Genomic DNA, 27,480 nt, shown 5'->3' with positions numbered 1-27,480 from the left:
ACTGAATGTCAATCTTATTTACTGCACCTCCAAGAGCATTCTTAGCCAAGTAAATTTCTGCAAACTGAAAGTGAAAGTAAGAGCGTTTTGTGGTGTTTACTCTATAGCAGTGGTCCCCAACTTTTTTATCAACGCGGACCAGTCAATGCTTGACAATTTTTCCATTCCATCAACTGTTTTCTCAGAGGACGACAAGCTGACAAAACGTTGCTGCAGCTCAAGTTTTATTTATGGAGAAAAGAAAAAGCGCTGCAGTTTTTGGGTGTTCTGTGTTTGTCTGATATAATTAGTCTACTGAAATGTGTATATTCCATACAAAGTATGAAGCTGATTAGTGAGTTCTTGTCTAGTGACTCGTGGTGCGCTCACGGCATTCTGAAAATGTGAGTTGTTTTCAACTGGGTACAAGCTGTGTGCCTTCATTGAAAATAACGAACTTGCACACGGAAAAAATGCGATATGTAAACATGGCCAAACTTGTACCCACCACTTGCAATCTGTAGCTTCTTGCACAGACAGGCTGGATTCACCTGATTTGTTGACCAATGGGTTGCGGATCCATTCCTTGGCAGTTTGTGAGTCCTTCACAGGACCTTTTCCTCTTTACTAAGCAACTTTCCAAAGACGTCTGTTTCTTGCTCATTTTGATAGCTTGTGGGTTCATTTTTGGCGCTCAAACGGCCGAGATGCAACAGAGATAAGACAGTTCAGACTCAGATAATAAATAAAACGGAAATAATTAATGATTTCTTGTGTGCCAAGGTACCAATTGATCCACGCACCCATACCGGTCCACAGCCAGGAGGTTGCTGTATAGGACAAATGTTTTTAGTTTGGTGTGTATTGCGTGCTGTCCAGTTTAAAGTTGATCATTAAATGGGCATATTACTAAAAAGCAAATAGCAAAGATCCTTTTCAATGTGAAATGTAAATATTAAAGATTAAATAATTATAATTATTAAATAATGATACACACACACACACCTAAAACACCTAAAAAATGTTTTCCATGTTAAAATAGTTTTTCACTACCATTATATGTATGAGCAGGATTTTTTAAACAGTTTCTCATTCTGTGGTTTAATAGCAAAACCTGCAATCTAGTATTGTAACAACCACTGCGTGAGTAAAGAATGACTGGATTTTAATTCTTGGATGAGTATCATTTCAACATAAATCTGTGGAATCAGCATATGCAATATTGATGCACTTCCTTTGAATTGATTTTTCAATTCATAAAAACCTCTTTTGGATTTTTTTTACACATATCCTGCATAAATCACCAGGTTTAACAGCATTCGGGAGTCCATAGGGCTTAACTCAGATTGATCCTACAACATTTCTTTAATGCTTAAATTAGTGCCATTAAAAAGACATTCCCCCTAATGACTGTATTACATTGCAGTACACGTCTAAGAATATTAGTCACCAAAGTGCCATTAATTTTAACTCCCCTAAAGTAATAAAGTACATAATAAAAATGACTGCGGTCATCAAAGCTTACCGGAAAGTACAGGAGAAGAGCTCCAAACAAGATGGCCTCCAGCAGGATGAGTCCCGATGCTCTGATACTCTGAAACACATGGGGGGAAACAACAGCACATTGGAAAACTTCTCTCTTTAAAGTATTCTCTTGCTGCAAAATGGGTCAGTGGAAATCATCCATTTGTGACTACTGCATAACTTATCCCTCTGCGCACAAATGCATTCTCCTTGGACTATTCTAATGTGTTCACAGGGGTTGATTCATCTTATTTCTCTACAGACGGATGCCTTGCCCTGAAATAAACCTTTATAAATTATGCTTTCTGTAAAAAACAAGGTGAAATGGAGGGGTTGCATCAGTAAGTGGGTCAAAGACTCAGATTTACGATAGCAGAACGTGTCCTGTTTAGAGTTTGGCATGTTACTTTAAAAAAGTCATAGATACTAGTTACTTCTCATGAATAGTAACTGAGTTAGTAACTGGATTATATCATCATAAAAAGTAACAATTTACCAGGGAAAGTAACTATTGTGTTACTGTTTAAAAGGAAAATATGCCAAAAAAAACCTGGATGCCCGCATTATTTAATAGGTTTTGTTGAATAAATAGCTATTATTAAACATGGTACACTACTCTATATGCTCATTAATGTTGCTCTGGGACAACTTCATTCATTCATATATTTTCCTTTGGCTTATTCCCTGCCTTAAGACGGGTTGCCACAGTGGAACTGCCAACTACTCTGGCATATGTTTTACCCAACTCAAGCTCAATATTGATATGTTCCCCTATATACATTTCTGGAGATCATGAAATACGTCCCAGAAAATACTTTTTTTCGCAAACCAACAAGAGGCCACTGTGTACGCTTTTTCAGATCTCAAATTTTTCTTGCAAGAGCCATTTGTGCCTGCCGTTCTCAAGTAAATCCACCAGAGGCCGCTGTTGACTGACTGACTGACTGACTGACTGACTGACAGACTAACCAGCCGACAACCCAGCACTGGGAATTTGAGAGGCACTAGTCAAATTTAATACATATTTTTGTTATTAATATTATGACAATAATGGAAAAATGAAACATAATAGATGGATTTAAACGTTTAACATTTCACAGACCAGAACTGGACAACAAATCAATCTGAAAACAAATTATGCATTGTATAAGCTGACAATACAGCTGATAACTTCTTAAGAAACATATATATTTTTAAGTAGTTTTAGTTAGTCCAACACATACATACACCAATTGTCTTCAAGTTTGAGCCCCACTCCCCACCATAACACACACAATGACATTACTTATAACAGCTATTTTATTAGTAATGCGATTTATTTATTTAATAAAAAGACGAATATCACAATTTTTTTTTACCATGATTTACAAAAGAGACTTGCTAAAATGCCATTCTGTGTAACAATAGGTACACCAAAAAAAATTGTCAGCATTTACAGCAAGAATCATATTTAAAGCCTCTATTACAGGACCTGTTGATTGCACTTTTAAATCTTTATACTTTGCCACAATTATTTAAATAACTAAGTTTTAAACAGCAACTTTTTGATCATATAAAATGTAATAAAATGTTGTATGATCACATCATATTTTTCAATATTTTAATTAGCAAATCTTAGAATAAGTTTTTAATTAATATTATATTATAATTAAGTTACAAACAATTTACAACTGAGAAGACTAAAATCCTGTATATAATACAGTAAAACTATACAATACTGTTACTACAGGTACAGAAAGGTATAGATTTACAGTAAATCATCCTCATCATCATCATCATCATCATCATCATCATCCTCATCATCATGTTAGGTGTATATTGATAAAAATTGTTTTGTAACTTACAGTATTTAACTGTAATATGAAATGTATTTTACTGTATGACATCTATGCAGTGTGCTACAGTTTTTTTAAAGTTGCATTATAGGAAATATCCTCTTGGCAGCATTAAAACAGTATTTTTAATTTGATGTGAATCAAAATACAGTAAAAAATGACATGAGAGTGAAACCTGGCAAATACCGTAATATACCATTTTGACACGGTATTTGTTACAGTAAATTGATAAATGAACAAACAATTGCAAGTTAATTTCAATATATAAATAAAATTTCAATTGAGAAGACAAAAATACTGTATATTTCACAGTAAAACTATACAGTACTGTTAATACAGGTACAGTAAGGTCTATGGTGCTGTAAATATTAAGAGTATTTAAGCTGCAAGTTTGAGTCACAGTAAACTACTGCCAGTAGGTTACTGTAAATTCTATAGGAAATTGTTAGTCTAGGTAGCACTTTGGTGTAATGTAAGGGTATAAGGGCTTAATTCAAGTTTTTAGGGCATGTGGTATCTTATTTTAAATTATTATCAATAAATAAAAAGAACACAATACATGAATCAACAATAAAATGTTGCCATGATCAGGCTGATTTGTTTTATTGAATGATAAAATTGAAATTAACATTAAGCATGCAATGTAATATGAAATGTAATATTATTCGTACTAAAACAAATGTTGCCTCCAACATGTATCTTCCATGGGTTGTTTCTGGGTGGTTGCTAAAGAGCCTCGCTGATGTTTCATTGATATTCTGGTCTCTAGATAGACAGACTGTGATGTATATGGAATTTTCTCACAGGCTGAAAAATCACAAGTTATAAATTATTAATCAAAAGACATGCAGCACATCTCTCCTCAACAAGCTGGATGATTTGAGGAACAGTATCTACAGTTTATCAAGGGTCTCCAACCATGCTCCTGAAGGGCCACTATCCTGCCGAGTTTAACTGCAATCAAAAATTAAAAACCCCAACCAGATAATAACATTGCAGACAAGTGTGTTGAGGCTGGATGTGGAGCTCTGTCTGTACAAGAATGAGAACAACTCATGGAAAGGGGTGCTAACTTACACCTTATGCACAACTAAAATACAATTCCAGAATGTAACTTTTCTATAATCTACACTGTAAAATAATTCCCTTAATAATCATCCTTCTATCTGCAACCCAGTACTGGGAAACACCCATAAACTCTCTTATGCACACACATACACTATGGCCAGTTTAGTTTATTCAGTTCACCTATGGCGCATGTCTTTGGACTGTGGGGGAAACGGATGAAACCCAAGCCAACACGGGGAGAACATGCAAACTCCACTGAGAAATGCCATCTGGTCTAGTCAGCACTCAAACCAGCGACCTTCTTGCTGTGGGGTGACAGTGCTAACCACTAAGCCACTGTGTCGCCTCATGACATTTAAATTTAACATATTTTTACCATTAGTTACATGAAAATAGACACTGTTTACATATTTGAATGTCATTTAGGTCTAACATTATACAATACAGTTGGCAGGTGTAACTGCTTAATCTGATCCAAAATGCAAACAACATGTGGTACTAAAATTCACTCATGGTACTACCAAAAACCCCTTACACTCCTCACCAGCCACTTTATTAGGTACACTTTACTAGTACCAGGTTAGACTCCCTTTTGCCCACAGAACTGCCTTAATCCTTTGTGGCATAGATTCAACAAGGTACTAGAAATATTCCTCAGAGATTTCAATCCAAATTGACATGATAGCATCATGCAGTTGCTGCAGATTTCACGGCTGCACATCCATGATGCGAATCTCCTGTTCCACCACATCCTTAGGTAGTCTATTGGATTGAGGCTGGTGACTGTGGAGGCCATTTGAGTGCAGTGAACTTATTGTCATGTTCAAGAAACCAGTCATGCTTTATGACATGACGCGTTATCCTGCTGGAAGTAGCCATCAAAAGATGGGTACACTATGGTCATAATAGGATGGACAAGGTCTACAAAATACTCAGGTAGGCTGTGGCGTTGATACGATGCTCAATTTGTACTAATAGGCCCAAAGTATGGCAAGAAAATATCCCTCACACATTACACCACCACCACCAGCCTGAACCTTTGATACAAGGCACGATTGATCCATGCTTTCATGTGGTTGACGTCAAATTCTGACCCTACCATTCAAATGTTGCAGCGGAAATCATGTGGTCTTCTGCTGCTGTAGCCCATCCTTCTCAAGGTTTGACGTGTTGTGTGTTCAGAGATGCTCTATTGCAGACCTCGGTTGTAACGAGTGGTTATTTAAGTTACTGTTGCCTTTCTATCAGCTCGAACCACTCTGGCCACTCTGACCTCTGGCATCAATAAGGCATTTGCACCCACAGAACTGCCGCTCACTGGATATTTTATCTTTTTCGGACCATTCTCTGTGAATCCTAGAGGTGGTTGTGCGTGAAAATGCCAGTAGATCAGCAGTTTATGAAATACTCAGGTCAGCCCGTCTGGCACCAACAACCTGCCACGCTCAAAGTCACTTAAATCACCTTTTTTCCTCATTCTGATGCTCAGTTTAAACTGCAGCAGGTCGTCTTGACCATGTCTACATGCCTAAATGCATGGAGTTTCTGCCATGTAATCGACTGATTAGAACTTTCCGTTAATGAGCAGTTGGACAGGTGTACCTAATAAAGTGACCGGCGAGTGTACATACACATAAATGGTGCTGTAAATGTGGTATTTTTGCTTTAACTGGTTTACAGTGAGTCACTGGCAAACTGCTGCCAGTTAGTTACAGTAGATGCTTCAGAAAATTGTTAAAAGTGAAGCATCGTATTTTTATGTAGGCTGGTGCAATTATATTATCAATCAAAGCTAAATTGTTTTTTTTTCTTCTCTGTCTCTCTCTCTCTCTCTCTCTCTCTCAACATTGCAGCATATACTGCAGCTTTAAGTTGCAGTGCTACTATAGTTCAAGTGCGTCTCCTTTAAAGCGGAGAAAATGAAAATTCCATTACGAGGCAACAGGTGAGCTGTCAACTGCTTTCTGAAATCAAACAACCTATAGAAAGCACTTGACAGCACGCGCTGAAACAGAGCAAAATTTCTAATCCTAACTCTGTCGCTTTCATTTAGACTTCTCCTGCATTTATGGATCGCTTTCAGGCAGCGCCCAGACGGAGCATGCTTCCAGAGTAAATTAAAATGCTGGCACTATCAAAACTGAGTGCCCTACATATCGACAGCCTAAACGGCGCCTCACTGCAGGGATTAATGAACCTTCCTAGCAGTCGGTGCGAATCCAGTCTACTATTACTCAGAACACAGACTGCATGTCTGTTTAAACTAAGACAGTAGCATGTGCTTCTGAAACATGCTCTGTTTGTACATCAACAGTGCACTAAGTGTGATTAAGTAGCTGTCACTTTCTTAATCTATGCACTAATCCACTCCTCATGAGGTGGGGAAAATCTTAATAACTTAATGAATCTAATTAGCAGAGAGACAATCCAGAGTTTGGGTGTGCAATTAATAGACAGGTTTAAATGGTTTTCATCTTCAGTAAGTAAGTACTAACATACCAGATACTCCCTCTGACTCTAAATAAACCAATATCCTTAGATATTCAGTTAGTTAACAGTTAACAGTACACGGACTCATCTGCTGAAAAAAGGAGACCTGATGATGATGATGAGTGCGAGCCGACTGTCTGTTCCCTCGCAGCACAATCTCTTATTGAGTGTGTGATTCAACCTGACTAAGGTCATTTTTATTTTGCAATTTGTTTTTTAAAACCAATTAAGCAAGGTAAAAAGTAACCCACATCAAATTTTTTAAAAGTAACTTAAATAATATTACTGATTTTATTATAAAAGTAATGCGTTACTTTACTTGTTACTTTGGAAAATTAATATTATTACGTAGCACGCATTACTTATAGCACGTTACCCATCACTGCTCTTCACCATCACTAAGTAATTTCTCATATAATAAGCTAATTTCAAATGATTTTAAGTCAATATTTCATTTTATTTCACATTTTCAGTACTCTCCACTTGTTTCTGTAAGAGTGTCTTTCTTCTTTGAAAATTGTGGGTATGCAAACTGTCGCTGACTTCCACAGTAAGGAAATATAAACTATAGAGGTCAGCTGCAACCATGCAGTCATTCATGAAAGCCAACTTCTCATTCAATGTGAATAAAATATCACATAGCAGATAAAGATATTGGACAATCCCAGGTAATACGCGGATGACTAACTGTAATGTAACTTAGCATGGAAATACCCCAGTGTCAATAAGAACAAGATGTGCTTCATGTAAACAGTTGCCATCTTAATTAGCTCCCTCCGGCAGCCCGCACTCACCTTGTTCCTACGGAAATGGTAGAGAAGCACCATACTGATGAAATCCACCAGCATGCACAGACCCTGAAAGGAGAGCACCGCCATACGCAGGGCTCCATCACCCCGGGCCACGCAGGGCGTATCGTCCTTGCAGAAAGAACAGCCTTCCTGGCAGGGCAGGCAGTGGCTGGAAGTTTCTGGAACATCCCTGTGATGGGACAAACCTTCGGTCCCCTTCCCTCCTGCTCTCCCTGGAAAAAGACCAAATATTCAATAAAGTCACATGTTGTTCCCGCAAACAACTCTGCATTCATTTGCAATTGATGTGTCTAACTAGCATACATTTGCATATATTATGATCACACCAAGAGGAAAAAAAAAACAATTGTGAAAAGTAGCAGCACAGATGTGACATTTAAAGCGGTCCAGCCCACCCTCCCCTTTCAGTCATTGGTGGTCTCATCAGCAGGCATCTCACAGCGTTTCATGTGCTAGCCAGGGTGGATGGGTGTGTACACACCATCTGGGCTGCCACTTTGATGCACCAGTTGTTTCTTGCCTCGGTTACATATCGCGCATCTTTCCAAAATGACAATTTCATGCTATGCAATAGTTTTACTTTCTAGTTTGTAGTTAAAATGTTCCACTATTTTGCAAACACACTACCTTAAAGTTAAAAGTGACATTCGTGAGAAACATTCTCATGTGATTAAAGTGTTTTTTTAATAAATGGTGAGTTCTGAGTACTCGAATGACTAAGCAAAATCACATTCATGAGTGAAAAAAACTTGTAGTCTAGATAGATGATGTACTGTATGGGTTGAGAGATTACTGAAGCACAGATCTATAATTTACATTACATCTATATGTGTATTATCTACAGCGGGCAAGTATTGAACATGCCACCATTTTTCTCAGAAAACATTTCTAAAGGTGCCGTTTACCTGAAATTTCCCCCCAGATGTTGGTGACAACCAAAGAAATCCATGTTTGTAAAGAAAACAAATCTAATTACATTACAAATTAAGTTATGCGTAATAAAATGAAATGACGCAGAAAAAAAAGTATTGAACACATGAAGAAAGGAAGGTGTAGAAAAACATGGAAAGCCCAGACAGCAGCTGAAATCTCTTAATAGGTCTTCAGCAACCCTCTGCACTTCATCATTGTAAGTTAATATTAGCTGCTTCGGTCCAACATCTACATTAGCAGAATGATGAAGATTAAACCAGGGTGGACATTTCAGTAAGACAATGATCTGAAACACAGCCAAGAAAACTCTCAAATGCTTTCAGAGAAAAAAAATAAAGCTCCTCGAATGGTCCAGTGAATCATCAGACTCAAATCCAATATAAAATACAAATTAAAGATCAGGATTGATAGATGAGACCCACGAAACTATTACGATTTTTACACTCTGTTGAAGTCTGTGAAATTTCCAACACAATCTCACGGCAATTCGTAACTTTTTGATTTAGTGGCTAATTCGTACGAATTTGTACGATCTAATTCGTACATTTTAGTACAATTTGCTCATCCCCCAATGACGGTTGGGTTTAGGGGTGGGGTTAGGTGTCACGCCTCCTTTTTAAAATCGTACAATTTCGTACGACTGAACTCATACGAATTAGCCACTAAACTGTCAAAACGTAAAATACTTACGTTTTCTCGTGAGATCAGGCTGGAAATTTCTCACGCCTGAGCAATTCATGTGACTTAATTCTCTGCCATCATCAAAAAAGCCTGTTATATAAAGTATTAAATACGTTTAAGTAGTTCAGTACTTTCTTCTTGTGTCATTTCATTGTTATTATTTATGTTATTAGATATTTATTTGTTTTGTTTTATTTATTTATTTAAAAAATATATTTTTTTTTTGGTTCAATTCCATGTCAACAACTCCTTTAGAAAAATTATTCCCAGGAAAAAAAAAAAAACCCATAATGTGTTCAATCCTTATTTTCTCTGCTGTATATGAGCTTTATGTATTATCTATATATGATATAATTAGCTGCTAGGGAGTTATAATTAATTATATATGCTATATATTTGTTATTTTGAAGATCTGGTATTCATAAAAGCTGATAGACAACAAGTATAAAGTTCATCACATCAGATTTAGGTGATACAAACACTTTCATACCTGTCATTGCTTTTCAAATCTAATACAAATTCAGATCTGATACCTGTCATCAGCTTGAGAAAATAGTATCAGACTGCAGGTTTTATTTTATTTAAAGGGATATTTCATCCAAAAATAAAAATGTACTCATCATTTATGCACCCTCAAGTGTTTCAAACCTTAACGATTTTCTTTGCTGCGTTAAACACAAAAGAAGAAATTCTGATGGAAGCTGAAACCCTGTAACCATTGATTTGCATAGTAGGAAAAACAAATACTATGGAAGTCAATGCTTACAGGTTTTCAACACTTTTCAAAATATCTTATTTTGTGTTTAAAAGAAGTTCATAAAGGTTTGCAACAAGTAAAGAGTGATTTTTTGGGTGAACTATCCCAAAACTACCTAATAAAAATAGGCCTAATAAACTAATAAAATAATCAAGTTAATGTAGAACCAGGAACTGAGTTTGCCAAGGGCAATAAGTATATACACACCCATATATGCCTACATGTATATTAATAGACAGAAAACAGCTGAGTAGTTCATTCACACTATACTGATAATACTTTTTTAATGGTTGTAAAGTTAAATTCAAATTAACTACTTATTATATAGTAGACAATTTCAGCCAATTGCAATTGCTAGTTTCATCAGTGTGACATCACCTTACTTTAACCTGCCCCTTTTTTGCAGCGCCGCCCAACAAAATTTTGCATACTCAAACTCTAGTGTGAGCTAGTAGCTACTACTCTAGTAGTGTCAGCTTTAATGACTGAGACAACAAGAACTAAACTAGTAACAGGTGATCAACGCAATCTGCAACCATAGAAACAAACGGGGGCCTGATCAAAGACCAATTCAACTAAAGCCTAGTCCCCACTACATGACTTTTTCAACAGAAATATCTGTGATCTGCTGTTGTCTAGAGTGAACACAATAGCCAGTCAAGCCATGAATTCCTCTCTTATTGGCTGTAGCTCATCACTACATTTGACCCCATGTGTTGTCGAGACGGCTGACTGGTCCAGAATATTTAGCATTCCAGATATTTGCTTTTTTTTTGGCGAGGTGTCAGCGATATGTCAGCAAGCCTTTTTGATTCCTCGGTGTTAAATATGGCTTAACTTCTCTAGCATAACTTTCCAACAGTCCTGTATGGATCTCAATCTAACTGACTGAAAGCTGTGTGATATTCCACTAGTATCAGCACTGATCAGCCTCTTCACATATATGTATCACTCTACCCGCAGCAAGTGCCAAGCAGAGAAATAAACACTACAGTTTGACATACTGTTGTATCATATGCTGGTGAACTTTTAAAACTAGATTTCAAATAAGCAATCTGTACATTTGTGGAGTCTGATGTATGTCTCTATAGTGGTTAACTGTGAAATATAATTAGCTCTGGGAATGTCTACTCAACAGAGACTCTTGTATTTTTAATACAAACTGTCATTATGTGGGCCAGACAGGAAACACCAGCATTACATAATCAAAAAGCTAAAGGGATGGTGGCTCAGTAAAGCAGATAACAGAGAAATGCACAGAACACAGCCAACTTCTCCCAGAAACATCGGAGATCACTGGAGGACAGCCAGAGAGCAGATATCACAGATGGAGGACCTGTGGTGATGTCCACATGTCGGTCTGCATCTCCATTTCTCTCTGCACAGTATGGTACGAATATATAGCTTCACAGCCTGTTTCTAAATCTAATGAAGCTTTCTGACTTTCACCACAACCGAAAACTCATGGCACAACTATCCAGCGGTTATAGGTCAGTTTAAATTGCCTTACATAGCCAGGGTTGTCTCTAAATAGTTTCGTTATGTTAATGAATATGGTAACAGTATTGTGTCTGGTCTTGGCAGACTATACAGAGCAATTGTAAACTACTTCTAAAAGTTGCTGTTATTTTTTTCTCTCCATCCAACAGCGGAGTTAAGCCTTTAGGCTCATTCTGTTGGGTTATTTTGCATTATTGAATCTTTTCAGGAGATAAAGTGCTGTATTTCTCCAATAAGTGAAGTTTATTTATAAACTAATTTCGAGAGGATCACATGCTTATGATTGCTTGCGGCTGGTCCCGCATTATCCAATTTATGATTCACCAATCAGACGATTCCTAAGCCACTATAAATACCCTAAGTTCCATATAACAGCCATCTTCGTTTTGAAGAATCCCCCCTTCCACCCCTACTCCTCCTCCTCCTCCTCCTCCTCCTCCTCCTTTCCTAGATGGGTGACACAGTGGCCCAGTGATTAGCACTGTTGCCTTACAGCAAGAACATCACTAGTTCTAGTCCTTACCAAGCCAGCCAACTATTAGCTACAGTCTCTCCCTCATTAGCATAAACTGCCCTGAATGAGAAGCAGCCATCCACCAATACAGTTTTCACACCATACCTGCCAAAGATAAGTTAAAAAAGTCACCAAAATGGCACTATTTGAATCAAAACCTAAAAGAGGCCATTTCAAAGAGTTCTACAAAATTATTTGTGTGGTATTTAGAGCTGAAATTTCACATAAACACTGTAGGGACATCAGACACTTATTTTACATCTTATAAAAAGGGGCATAATATGTCAACTTTGATTTTGGGGGGTTTGTAAAATAAGCCTTTTTTGAACAGAAGTGGAGTTTTCCTTTAAGACAAAACAAAGTACAATTCATTTATATATGACTACTTTGTTTGGATGATGGCAGTATGAATATGTTTGTTCAGAGAGCTAAAGAGGAGGGCCATGTGTGTCAACTGTGCGAGACCCCTGCTGAGGGCCAGACTTGACCAGCATAGTGTTGATCATGCACCTCTCTCTTACACTTGGGTGTGTTAGTGAGTTGATGCATGCCATATTTTGGAGTTCTCACTGTGGGACAATGCGATCTTGAAGTGGAAAATGACATCATGCTAAGTATTCAAAAATTTCTTTGTGCATGTCTGAGTGGGTGAATGAAATATTTACGAAAGATATTGCATCTAAGGCGCAGTGGGTCCACACTGAAAATTTGGGATTTCAAATGTATTTTTAACCTGAAGACAAGCAAAAAGTACTGAATCATTTAAAACAACACACAGTTATGACAACGAACAAAGTAATTAATGCTATTAACAGATTAAATTACAAACATTAATAACAATAGAAGCATTTTATAAGCAGACTGTTGGACACTGTCATATATTTGACAAATAATTGAAGACTAAGAACAGCTAATACAAACTATACTACCTGAAAAAAGTCTTGTCTTTGATCTCAGTTGTAAGAGCAACAAATAATAAGTCGACTTCTATTTGATCATTTGGAAAAGTGGCAGAAGGTCGATTTTTCCAATGAATCATCAGTTGAACTGTTGAACATCACAAACACTGCAGAAGACCTATTGGAACCCAAATGTACCCAAGATTCTCACAGAATCAGTCAAGTTTGTTAAAGAAAGAAATCATGGTTTGGGGTTACATTCAGTATGGGGGCGTGCGAGAGATCTGCAGAGTGGATGGCAACATCAACAGCCTGAGGTATCAAGACACTTGTGCTGCCCTTTACATTACAAACCACAGGAGAGGGCAAATTCTTCAGCAGGATAGCGCTCCTTCTCATACTTCAGCCTCCACATCAAAGTTCCTGAAAGCAAAGAATGTCAAGGTGCTCCAGGATTGGCCAGCCCACTCACCAGACATGAACATTGTTGAGCATGTCTGGGGTAAGATGAAGGAGAAGGCATTGAAGATGAATCCAAAGAATCTTGATGAACTCTGGGAGTCCTGCAAGGATGTTTCTTTGCCATTCCAGATGACTTATGAGTTATTTGAGGCATTGCAGAGATATGTCGATGCAGTCGTCCAAGCTCATAGGAGTCATACACAATTTTCATTCTTTTCCCACTGCACCATGACTTTATATTCCATACAGTATATTACTTCTTTTAAATGACAAAACATTTGTCAAAGTCAGACCTTACTGTCCTAATTAAATATCAAGGTATGATCATATTTAATTTTGGTAAAATAAGCTTAATCTAGAGGCCTTTGCCTTTCATACAAGCCACTTCTGATACCAAATGATCAACTAGAAGTTATTATTTATTGATCCTTAAACTTGGAAAGGCAACAAGACTTTGTCAGGTAATGTACTGTATAAACTCAGATTGTGCTCTGTTCCATCTTATAAGCATAATCATGTAACTTTACTTATAAAACATATGCTATATGATATTTAATTTGATTATTTTGTCTTTGAAATTAACATTGATCCATAACATTTTAACATTGTACTTACTTTTGAAGCCATTCACTGCAACTCTGCTTGGATGATAAAAGCCACTTTTGCAGTGACATTTATACTGGTCTAGCACAAATCCATGTCCAGGAACAGGCAAACACTGTAGAGAATAGAGAGAAGATGGAAATAATAAACTGGTTAGCGTTAGTAATAATGACCGGTGGTGGCCATTTTGAAGTGTCACCCACTGTATATGCTTAGCTCAGCTTTCAACAACAATTTGTAAAGAGAACACACTCTGCTATCGTGCTTTAAAGACTTGTTTAAAAGCTGCTACAGAGATATTATTTGTATATTCCCATGAACCATTTTGTTTAACTCTCAGTGGATTTTCACATGTACAGTATGACACTCTGATTTCAGGGTTAGAATAATGGCCAGCGACAGACAGAAGAAAATTTAACCATGACCCAGATGTTACATCTGTGAGTGTTTTTCTATGCTCATGTATCTTTCGATGTCGGCACTGTACTACTGTAATGTGTGTGAGTGTTTGTGTGTGTGTGTGTGCATTTGTACAGAAGTGTGGGAGAAAGAGAACACATGCTTTCCATACATAATACAGTCAATTATTATTTTGTGGAGAAAGCATAAAAAATGTTTGTCAGTTTTCATCTTGTTATGTAATATATGCATTTGCTTGGAAATGTCTTTTTGGTTGTAGTTATGTTCCTGTTTTAGACTATAAGTCATTCATAATGCTATTTTTCTTCTTTTGGGTTGGGGCGAATGTCTGGCTGAGGCGAATGTCTCATTTCATCCAGTACAAGTACACATAATTGCAGATTCAAAAGTGAAAACAAACCATTCAATGCGGTCTCTGAAGCACACTGTAAGCCAACCTTAATAGGTTTTGGAAAAGAGTCATAGAGTGGAGACTTTCTTTTGGAGGAGTGGTCCAAATTCAGATCCTATATTGTGCATACATCATTGCTTTATTACAGGATGTACACAGCCTCTTCTGTGTCAATAAAGACAAAGAACTAACTTTCTACTAATAGCAAAGAGCCACTGGGAGGCAAGGCTGCAAGCTTTATTGCTGTGTTCAGCAGGTTCAGCATATGAGCTGTGTGTGTTAGACCGAATTGATTTAAACGGTCCTCTGTTGTATAATATTCAAACAGGGACAGTTTTGGCACCGATCTCCTTGCTTGTGCCAAGACGTACTATAATTAATATCTGAATTAAAGACAGACTCGCTTTGCTGAATTCAAAATGAAAATTAATTCAGTATCTAGAGGTTATTCTTCCCAAAACAATAGGTCATGATTGTGAACCCTGAGCGTTTTATGACTGCAGTCCAGGACCCAAAGCAGACATGTTGACCTTAGCTCAATACTGATCAACTAGAACACACACTTATCAAGCTATGAAGAGCTAAAGCCTCCATATTTGAGCTGAACAGCCCTAATGACGCACAGAACAGTAGAACATGTACAAATCCATCTTTAGAGAAAAGGCTTTATATTTGTTTTAATATGCTTCTAGTTTACCTTTTTCAGCCTGCCATTATGATGATTTCAAAACCAGACTGTGAGGGATAAGTAGGGTCCTGCAATTCTGGATTAACTTCTATGTTGATCCTGGAACATCATTCCAGTTCAAAAATATAATTCATGCCTAGATTATAAGCTTAAATTTAACTCTAGCCGTAAATTATTCCAAAAATCAGGGGGGATTAATAGTTGGATAATAATAGAAGCACATGACGCTAACTGTAAGCCTAAACCTAACAAAGTGTAAACATATTCCTTAAATCTGATTTGCTGATTGGAATGTTGTTAAAGGATCAACATAGATGTTAATCCAGAAACACTTTATTAGGTACACCTTGTCCAACTGCTTGTTAACGCTAAATAGTATTTAAATAGTATTAAATAAATTATTATATTTACATTTGGCCCACTAGCCTCAATCAAGTTTTCTGGCCCTTTATAAGAAAAGGTTTGGGCACCCCTGCTCAAGATGATAATGGCAGGATTTATTAGGCTCAAATTGCGAAAGAATTGTTCAGGGAACATGAGACATAATTTTCACACATGGATTGGCCACCCTAGAGTCCAGACCTTAACCCTATTAAAAATCTTTGGGATGTACTGGAGAAGCCTGCGCAGCTTTTTGATTCTCCCATTATCAAAACAAGATCTTGCTGTAAAAAGAATGCAACTCTGGACAGGAATAAATGTTGTGAAATCGCAGAAGCATTTTGAAATGATGCTACTGGGAATAATCAAAACTAAAGGCGGTCCAACAAAATAATCATAATATCATAATGCAACAGAAAATTATAAACTGATTATAAGAGTGTTTTTTAAATTTACATTTGATTATTGAATAAATACTTTCAAAATGCAGCATGTAATCAGTCTAGTCACTGTAACCAAAATAAAAGTTACAATCAGTCAGTGCTTAACTGCTTTATATGGTGGATATAATTGTCTTAAACATATTTAAAGCACATTTATTCTCCTTGTATTCAGCATATCTTGCAGTAAAGAAACACTCTCAGCATTATTCACGATGCACTCCGGGCACTGACCCCTTTGAGCTTCAGTCAATTCCTCCAATAAAAAGCTTCAGGAAGCCCACAACTGATAACAGCTTCTGCCTAAAATGAGAGAAACAGACTGTGGCCCATGCTGAGAGGAAGAGACAGGGTCTTCTGATAGAGCGGGCACTGAGCAGGTGAGAGCTTCAGCTGGGAACACTCTATCCTAATTAAAGCCAGACAGACACATCTCCGCACAGACACCGGCAGATCTGAGCCGCTGGGAGGACACTGGATGATTTCAGTGGCTCTACAACACCTTCACGCTTTTCACTTTTAATCAGACAGAGAAACTTCCCAAGACTGTTTGATTGACTAAGACGTGGAATGGAGGAACTCGTTTAGATAAAGAAGCTCCGTCTCCACTGATAGAAAGTAACCTAGGCTTCTAACAAAATGTGCATGTGGTGTCATTTTTGCCAAATTGTGTTGCTTTATGCATGTACTGCAGCAGTTTCAAAGTGAATTGGCTGAGCGAGCTCAATGAGCTACATTTTAAACATTTTACAACTCATTTTACAACTTCCCTAAACAGTTAAACAGTTGCTACTGTACCATGGATGCAGCAGGTGCACTTACACTAACAGGTCACTTTATTAGGTACACCTATCCAACTGCTTGCTAACTCAAATTTCTAATCAGCCAATCACATGGCAGCAACTCAATGCATTTAAGCATATAGACATGGTCAAGATGATCTGCTGCAGTTCAAACCGAGCATCAGAATGGGGAAGAAAGGTGATTAAGTGACTTTGAATGTGGCATGGTTGTTGATGCCAGACAGGCTGGTCTGAGTATTTCAGAAACTCCTGATCTACTGGGATTTTCACACACAACCATCTCTAGGGTTTACAGAGAACATCCGAAAAAGAGAAAATATCCTGTGAGTGGCAGTTCTGGGGGCACAAATGCCTTGTTGATGCCAGAGGTCAGAGGAGAATGGCTCGTTATAACTGAGGTGTGCAGAAGAGATTCTCTAAATTCACAACATGTCAAACCTTGAGGCAGATGGGCTACAGCAGCAGAAGACCACACCGAGTGCCACTCCTGTCAGCTAAGAAGATTGGAAGATTGGAAAAACATTGCCTGGTCTGATGAGTCTTAATTTCTGCTGCGACATTCCGATGGTGGGGTCAGAATTTGGCATCAACAACATGAAAGCATAGATCTATCTTGCCTTGTATCAACAGTTCAGGCTGGTGATGGTGGTGTAATGGTGTGGGGGACAAACTAATAAGGGGCTAAGCCAAAGGAAAACAAATGTATCTGTCTGCAGACTGCAAGACGGGCATAGGTTGTAGTAAGTTAAAGGCGTAACTTGATGTTATCGACATCTCATTGAACCAACAAGAAGTTGTTGGCAAGATGGCAGAAATACCAGAGAACATTTCATCAAATGTTTTCATGAGATTCTCTGCATTTATACACAACCAAGTCATTTGAAATATTAATATATTCATCAATTTAGCAACTTATGCAACTCCACTTACTGACTTCTTCATTTGTATTGTCATGACCGTTAGCCTACTCAGCTTCGCCCCCTGTGGTTGCAAATAACAGTAAAATGGCGAGCGCGTCAAGTATGAAAGCCTCCACATCTTGCGGCTGTACATTAATAACTATGATGGTTGTGTTTAGGGAAGGTGTAGACCTTAATAACTGTGATGGTTAGGTTTAGGGTTTAGGGAGGGTGCAGACGTTAATAAGTGTAATGGTTGGGATTAGGTTTATGGAAGGTGTAGACGTTTATAACTGTGATGGTTGGGTTAAGGGTTGGGGTAGGTGTAGACATTAATAACTGTGATGGTTGGGTTAAGGGTTGGGGTAGGTGTAGACATTAATAACTGTGATGGTTGGGTTAAGGGTTGGGGTAGGTGTAGACATGAATAACTGTGATGGTTGGGTTTAGGTTTAGGGAGGGTGTAGATGTTAATACCTGTGATAGTTGCGTTTGGGTTTAGGGAAGCTGTAGATGTTGATAACTGTGATGGTTGGGTTTTGGGTTTAGGGAAGCTGTAGATGTTAATAACTGTGATGGTTGGGTTTGGGTTTAGGGAAGGTGTAGATGTTAATAACTGTGATGGTTGGGTTTGGGTTTAGAGAAGGTGTAGATGTTAATAACTGTGATGGTTGGGTTTGGGTTTAGGGAAGCTGTAGATGTTAATAACTGTGATGGTTGGGTTTGCGTTTAGGGAAGGTGTAGCTGTCAATAACTGATGTACATGGCTCCATAACTTCAAGTTACGCCACTAACGTACTTCAAGTTATGCCCCTAAGGCACCTTCATGTTACACCCCTGTCTTGTAGTCCGCAAACAGACCATACTCAAGGAAAATGAGTGAATGATTTCACCATTTTCACCAAATCCCACTTTTCTGTGCTTTAACACACTGTAAAAAGTGATTAGTTATTTAATTAAAAAGTCAGTACTCAACTCGTTGACTTAAAAGCAATGAGTCTTTACTTAAGTTGAATTGAGTAAACCATTGTAACTCTGAACTATTAAGTTGACTTACCTTATTTTTTTTATTATGCACAAAGTTAATTTACTTAACGTTAACAGGTATACTCTGTATGTTTATGTTGTATGAACAGATGATATGTCGTGATAAATCTGACAGAGGGTCAATTTGAAAAAATGCCTGTGAATCAAATGAATGGCAAATCTACTTCCAGAATCAGAGTTGCGGATAAAAACAGCCAGTGGCTGATGCTCTTTTTTCATCATATGAAACGGTGCATACAAAATGATTGCTATGACATCTACAGCGCCAGAACTAATAGAGAAAACAAAGCATCTCCACAGTGGTGACTCACAGCGTGTAGAGGTGGAATCGATCTAATTTGTCCAGCCATAAATCATAGTGACCCCAGATGTCCACCTCTCTCTTGCATGCTCCTCCTGTTCCTCTCATTGTCTCTTAGTCTTTTTGTGAATGTCAAAGGCACAGTTGTGGCAGCTGTCAGTTTATGTGTATATGGGTGTGCGTATGTGTGTGTGGGTGAGAGAGAGAGACAGGCTAATTGGCCTAGTGACATGCTCACACTTAGAGCTAGAGGTTTTAATGGCGTGCGTCACACTGTCATGCCAGGAGGCCCATCCGTGTACACATGCCCGAGTCCCGGCAAACACCACCAATAATAGAATTCCCCTCCACTGATGTATCACCCTCTTTTATCTGTCTTACCATTCTGCATTAAAATAAACAAGTCCAGAAGCGAAAATAAAGTTGAATGAACATCATACAGTAGGTCTCCTGAATCAGGGTACAATTTACTAAGTAAGAAAAATGACTATTAACAAATATCTCAACATCAACCACAGTACTGAGAGAAGTGTTTAAGAGCAACTTATGGGGAAAAATAGTCTCTAAACCTTTTATAATGTTTCACCAGAACTCATAATAACTTCAAGAGTTCACACTTAGCTAATGATTGATAAATAAAGCGTGTTTGGCCTGCTGTCCCGGGAGAAAGCCCTAAGCTCATAAGTTCCTCGAGCCCGCGGCTCGCTCCCATTCCATTAGGAGAGAGGGGAGTCTGAGCTCAGGTAGGGCTCGAGAGCTGCCCTGAATTCATTCATTCGTACATTTTCCTTTGGCTTATTCCCTTGTTTATTAGGGGTTGCCACAGCTGAATGAGTCCGACAACTATTCCAGCAAATGTTTTACGCAGCGGATTCCCTTCCAGCTGCAACCCATTCCTGGGAAACACCCATACACTTTCATTCACACACATACACTATGGAAAATTTAGCTTACCCAATTCACCTATAGCGCATGTCTTAGGACTTGTGGTGGAAACCAGTGTACCCGGAGGAAACCTACACAGGGAGAACATGTAAACTCCACACAGAAATGCTAATTGGCCCAGCCGGGACTCGAACCAGAGACCTTCCTGCTGTGCCGCCCTACCTTGAGTTAGGTAAGGAAAAAGAGGGAGGAATCGGGGTGGATGGGGGGGATTCTTCAAGACAAAGGTGACTAAGGTAAGGAAAGGTTACAATGCACAATGTCTTACTCATGGCACTATTTTAGCAAACAAACAACCAAATCAGTTGTACTTATATTGTGACTTATATTTAGTCAAATGTGAAAAGTTTCATCAAATTTATTTTACAAAAGACATTAGAAGACTCAGTTAACAACTTGTAATAAGCATCATCTATGTGCCAGATCAGAATCTCACAGAGGACCTTTCAAAATATATATCACCACAGGTAGTGACTTATGCCATAAGTAGGCTGGGAGACCTCCAAGTCGAACAGACTTACGCCAAAAGTAAGTTGTGAGTCCTCCAAGTCAGAGGCACTTACGCCAAAAATAGGTTGGGAGACCTCCAAGTGGAAGCGACTTATGCCAAAAGTAGGTTGGGAGACCTCCAAGTCAGAGGCACTTACATCAAAAGTAGGTTGGGAGACCTCCAAGTGGAAGCGACTTATGCCAAAAGTAGGTTGGAAGACCTCCAAGTAGAAGGGATTTATGCTGCAAGAAAGTTAGGAGACCTCAAAGTGAAAGGGACTTACCCCAAAAGTATGTTGGAAGACCTCTAAGTTAGAGGCACTTACGGCAAAAGTAGGTTAGGAGACTTCCAAGCGGGAGGTACGTACAGCACAAGTAGGATAAAAGACCTCCAAGTGCGAGGATATACTTTGCAAAGAGGTTGGGAGACCTCCAAGTTGAAGAGACTTGTACTATAAGTAGGTTGGGAGATCTCCAAGTGGGATGGACGTATGCTGCAAGTAGGTTGGGAAATCTCAATGTGTGAGGGACTTACACTTCAAGTAGGCTGTGAAACCTCCAAGATCTACAAGTGAAGGAGACTTATGCCACAGGTATGTTGAGAAAGCTCCAAGAGGCAGTAGAAGGAACTTATGCTGCGAGTAAGTTGGGAGACCACAAAGTGAAAGGGACTTACGCCAAAAGTAGGTTGGGAGAAATCTAAGTCAGAGGCACTTACGCCAAAAGTAGGTTGGCAGACCTCCAAGTAAAAGGGATTTATGCTGCAAGTAAGTTGGGACACCTCAAAGTGGAAGGCACTTACCCCGAAAGTAGGATGGGAGACCTCTAAGTCAGAGGCACTTACGCCAAAAGTGGGTTAAGAGACTTCCAAATGGGAGGGACTTACATTACAAGTGGGTCGGGCTAAGACTAGACGGGTTTTAAGTTTCACCTACTGAGCATGTGCATAACAATATAGTGTCATTTATGTGATGCTGTACAACAATAACTGCTGTTTTTTCATCATTGTAAGGTGTACATTTAGGGTTGGGGTAGGTGTAAATTTTAAGAAAACACAATAGGTTTTTTGTCATGTAGAAGATATTAAATATTTCAATCAAATGCCCCAGGAGGTTTGTACAGTACAACACACTTGGAGCTCAAGTCCCACCCATCTGGATCCCTGACCTCCATTTATACCTAACTCGAAGTTCCTGGATGATAAAAGAAAGAGTGTCGACAGTGGACGGATATAGCAATAGTTTCGTGTTCGGTGGTTGTTGTCTGTAAGGGGCTGTCACCAAACAATTGTTTACTGTTTATTTTGTATATTAAAGTTTTTAAAATGTTAACAGGTTACTGCCCCCTTGCTTTATTTGTGAGAGTTACTCCATTACCAATATTTTTCCATTATTTTTTTTATGATTCTCAAACTGAAGGGGCGGCGCAGTGGCTCAGTAGTTAGCACTGTCGCCTCAGAGCAAGAAAGTCGCTGCTTTGAGTACCAGCTGGGCCAGTTGGTATTTCTGTGTAGAGTTTGCATGTTCTCCCCATATTGACGTGGGATGTTCCGATTACCCCCACAGTCCAAAGACATGCGCTATATGTGAATTAGGTATTAGGAGTGTGTGCGTGAATGTGAAAGTGTATGGGTGTTTCCCAATACTGGGTTGCAACTGGAAGGGCATCTGCTGTGTAAAACATATGCTGGAATAGTTGGGGATTCATTCTGCTGTAGCAACCTCTGAAATAGAGACGAAGTCGAAGGAAAATGAATGAATGAATGAAATTGAGGTGAACCAACAAACTCTAGTGAAGAAACAGAGTAAAGTTTTCACTATCCCTACATTTAATATCCACAAAGCAGACTTCTTTAATTAGCACTGTATTGTTTGTTTGACAGTTTGTATGCTCTCTCACAGGCAAAATTTGGAGAATATGCCAGCATAAGCAAACAGCTCTTCTTCAAATTGGCCGGGGAGTAGAGAAACAATAACGCCGTGGTGTGGATCTATTTTTGTGATAATCTAAAACAGCAAGAGGGCCTTTGAAAGTGCTGCTAAACATAGAACAGCAGCACACAGCACGCGGCCCGTCCCTCCTGTAGACCGACAGATCCTGGAACAGTATAAAACAGACACGTGCAGATGGACAGAGGGCTAGACCAGTCTATGAGGTCCAGTGCTGACCATACTGATAAACAGAGCGTCCTGAGATCTGGTCTCGTATCAGATATTAAGCAGCATTATAGCTTAATGCAAGTCCTTGGGTGGTCTCAACAGCAGCTGAAGGTGAGAATAAGAACAACTAAATCCATCTGCTCCATATGCTGACGTCTAGCAGTTTCCAGGTTGCTATCATAAACAAAAAGTGTATCGCAACAGGAAATAGACCTCCGGGTGTCTTTCTACAGCTTCCCCAGTCTGCACAGCACGCGTCTATGCTCATCAAGTCTCTGTGAGGTGTAATAAATTCAGTATTTTCTCTTTTTATAGCTTAGTATACAGAAGCAGATATAAGTGAGGCATTTGTAGGTTGATTTTTCTGGATTGTGTAAACCAGGGATGCCCAAACTAGGGCCCGCAGGCCAAAGTTGGCCCTTGGTAACCTTTGATTTGGCCCCTCATCCCATCAGAGAAGAGAGGGAGAATGATGGGGATGATGTTTTGAGATTGTCAATTCAAATTTAACGTAACCCTTCATTTGTTTTATTGTTAAATGAAATTAAATGTTTTAATTAAATGGCATAAATTAATCAGATTTTGTTTAAATGTACATATTGTCACCTGATGGATAGAGGACAATGCAAAAACTTTGGTGAGCCAATCAAGTCAAAGGCAGATTCTTCTTGATCATTGTATTCAGCATTGAACTCCACTGTGTTTATTCATATAAATGTGATTATTTATGTTTTTATATCATTTAAAAAGTTATAATGCATTAGTTATTATGATTTAATGTTTCTATTTATTTCAAAATATTAGGAAATAAATTAGGAAATTACCCATGACAACTTTAATCTAATATAGTTTGGTATATTTACCTTCGGCCCACAGCTCTCAATGATATTTGGTTTTTGGCACTTCATATTAAAATTTTTGCGCACCGCTGGTGTAAACAATTTCAGATATCTCCATGAGGCTATTCAATAGCATGAGTTTTTGGATATGACAATAAATTTAGCTGCAGCTTGAAAGAGTCGCTATTTTTGCAATTCCATTTAGTGCCACTAGTGACACAGAGATTACAGACTTGTGGACACATTTACTAAACAGCACAAATTAGCATGAGAACGCAATCTCATAAAAGCACTGATGGAAATTTTTGTGAATGACAGAGCATAGATCAACAAACAGATGCAGCAGCTCATTTTTATAATGTCCAACACAGCACATAAATCAGCGTAAATTGTGTCACAAATAAGCAGAGCTAATTATGAGGAGATGCCTGTAATCTACTAATAACATGGGATAAGTAATGATTGGTTTTGGATGGTTAGGGTCAAATAACCGGTACAAACATGTACCTTTAGAAAAGGATGACAGTTTTGTACCTTTATTTCCAACCCAGGCTAATTCTAATTACGTGCCCCTATATAAATTTCTGGAGAGTGCGAAATATGTCCCAGGAGTTATGTTTTTTGCAGTTTTTGTTTTAGTGAATCCACTAGAGGCTGCTGTGTATGGTTTTCAGATCTCAAATTTCTCTTGCAAGTGCCATTCGTGCCTGCAGTTCTCATGTTTATTCAACAGAGGCCGCTGTCAACTGACCGTTGACTGTTGACTGACTGACCGATCAACTAACCCACCCTCTGCCTTCCCTAAACAGAAACAATAGTGTTTTCAAAAACACCGATTGACCTGCCTACCCACTTCCCTAAACCCAACAGACAGTTTTCAAAAGCTATCCAAAAAGAAGAAAGCCCTCGCCTGATTTTTTACCATGTTTTCAGATTTTACCACATTCTCACCGTTATTTACTTGTTTATTTTATTTTTTGGCTTCTGTTTTTGTCTTATCCACTTCCTGAACTGTTCTTTGCTGGACTCGAACCCCGTCATAGGGGTCAACTCCTCTCCGCGTCTCAAGTCCGCCGATGTACATGGCGAGATAACTGGACAAACTGGTAAAAGCGGGAAAGCCGTCCATATGAGGGTAAGCGATCAGCTGCTAGCACGAAAAGGAATGGCATCATACCACCCGTAGTGTTCGTTTTAAAGGTGAAATGCAGCCATATGTACCTCTGGCTACAAAATTCACAATTTCCAAATATTTATATAGGGCTACGTTTTCAGAATGAGCCTATGTTGTTGTTATGTGTCAAAAACTAAAAATATTTAGCTTAATGTCATGACCCCTTTACAAAAGAGTTAAAGAAGCCACAGACACTGCTCACAGACTTCGAGTTTAATATAACCAAGAATATTCCTTAAAGACCTACTCTTGTGTTTTGGATTAATTAAAAGTCTGCCTCTGTGTCAGCTGATGATGCGCTTAATAAAGAAAGTGCGCAGGCGCATGTTTTTAAGTCTTCAAATCATTTCGTTAAATCATAGTCAGATTCATTCTCTATACAGCCAATTAAAGCACGCACTGCTACACAGAGAGCCGCACAGACACGACTGGAGGCTACACTTTAACAAAGACACATCCTCTGCCCGTCTGACAAACATCATTAGGCAGGAATAGCTTGTCTTCTTTAATTGCAGCATCAGGCCACAGCTGTGATGACCCTGTACTTGGGTTGTGAGGATTTCACTGACAAATGCTATTAATTGTTTGCCATTATTATCGGGTCACAGAATAAATGTCACAGAGATTTCATAAATAATAAAATGAGGCGTCTTACATAAAAAGTGCAACAGTTGGGGTTTGAATGTGAAATAGGGCAAAATATTCCCCATTAGGAAATTTCTTTTTAAAAATAACTTATGCCAGTTTTGAAGACAGACCATATATATATACACACAGTAATGTATACTAATGGTGAAAACTATATTAACTAATGTATTAAGTTAGTGATAAAGTACATCCAGGATGTTGTTATGACAGAATTAAGCCTGACAGGTTTATGCGATCACACCGGTGTGATCAACCTTGGCTGGTCCCTGAATCGTACGATCACACTGGTGTGATTAGAATGTTCAGAGCGCACGTCATCAACTGCTAATATTCAAATCTGACAGCATGCACCGAAGCACAGAAAGAGGTGTGCATTGCTTGTCATAAATCACAATTTATCTGTGCTTTCAAACAAATAACATTTATTTTAGGTTTCAGACATTCAAATACACATAACTACAAGCAAAACATATCATTTACAGTTTGTAAAATACACACAATGCTAGACAGTTGAACCAGACAACCAGATGACAGACAACCTGTTACAAGTATATGGATTTGAACTTATTCGCTGACAGTCAAGGTGATTCGAAGTTCCAGGATGAGCCTGTGTTATTCTGCAGTTGTAAACTTAGAATGTCACGACTGACCATTTGGGACCTGTGATCCTATTTGTGCCATTTTGGTGACTGTCACATTAAATTAAAATGAGATTGTGCTCCCAGCCCTTTTTTCAAAGTAGTGCCTGTGTCAGCATAATGGCAGATTCACAAACAAGGCTAACGTAATATGCTAAAGAGGATGAGATCGTCACTAATAGGCGGGGCTTAAACCCCTCTGATGACACATACTAAGGGAGGATGTCAATCAAACGAAGTGTGATTATAAAAAATAAAATTAAAACATTTCTACCATTAGAAGCTGGTTATATTTACTTGCTGTTGCCACACAACTGTGTTTAAACCCCCTAAAAAAATGATTGTTGCATAATAGGTCCCTTTTAGTCCTTTTTATATTAACATTATATCAAATAAAATCTAATTTGAAATACCAGTTGTTTCTATTATAACTCAGCTCTACTCCAATGTGTCCAGAGAGTCTTGAGTTTGCTGGATGTATGTCATATGATCACAATGGGTCGTATGGAAACCCCGGATGGAGTATGATGTGATGTTTGCTGTGGTGGAAGCCTCTCGTGGGGATGGAGGCTATTTTTACAGCCAGACCTGCAGCTGACACTCGCACTAGCAGCAGATCTCACATCATATATACAGTATACATTATACGTCAGCTCTAATATGAAAGCTTCTCCTTCGCATGTGCAATCTACAGGCTTACACATTACAATATGTTTCCATTAGTTAATATAGTTCATGTATTTACTAACGTGAACTAAGGCTGAATAATACATGTATAGTATTTATTCATCATAGTTACTTATGTATTATTATGTGCTAGTTAACACTGGTCAACACACTGTAAGTTAAAAAGAACTAACAATTATGGCTTTATTTTATTAACATTAACAAAGATGAATAGGTATTGTAATGGATGTACTATTCATGGTCAGTTCATGTTAGTAAATACACTGACATTAAATATGAAACCTTCGTAATATAACGTTCTAAAAGCTCTCTAAAATATCTCAGTTTTTACACGGATGGGTGAATTGCTTCCAGTTGGAGGAAGGTCAATGAAAACAATATAGCTGCAAGCAGCAATTATCGGGGTCAAGCAGCCGAGCGGCCACATCATAAACAAGCACAGCAACAAGCTATTGACATGAATTCCATAACTTT

General features: G+C 38.4%; 1 protein-coding gene across 1 annotated transcript in view; it reads right to left on the bottom strand.

Moving 5' to 3' along the window:
- gpr158a (G protein-coupled receptor 158a) overlaps positions 1-27,480 on the bottom strand; it is a 116,501-nt gene that overhangs the window by 45,295 nt on the left and 43,726 nt on the right. Inside the window, exons 3-5 of the mRNA XM_056451157.1 lie at positions 14,070-14,172; positions 7,691-7,920; positions 1,505-1,573 (exon numbers count right to left, since the gene is read on the bottom strand). Coding sequence (XP_056307132.1) covers positions 1,505-1,573; positions 7,691-7,920; positions 14,070-14,172 — 402 coding nt within the window. The remainder of the gene's footprint in view (positions 1-1,504; positions 1,574-7,690; positions 7,921-14,069; positions 14,173-27,480) is intronic.

Source organism: Danio aesculapii, chromosome 24 (assembly GCF_903798145.1).
Source record: "Danio aesculapii chromosome 24, fDanAes4.1, whole genome shotgun sequence".
Taxonomy (NCBI): Eukaryota; Metazoa; Chordata; class Actinopteri; order Cypriniformes; family Danionidae; genus Danio; species Danio aesculapii.
The sequence above is the reverse complement of the archived record's forward strand: the minus strand, read 5'-3'. Positions and strand labels throughout refer to the sequence as shown.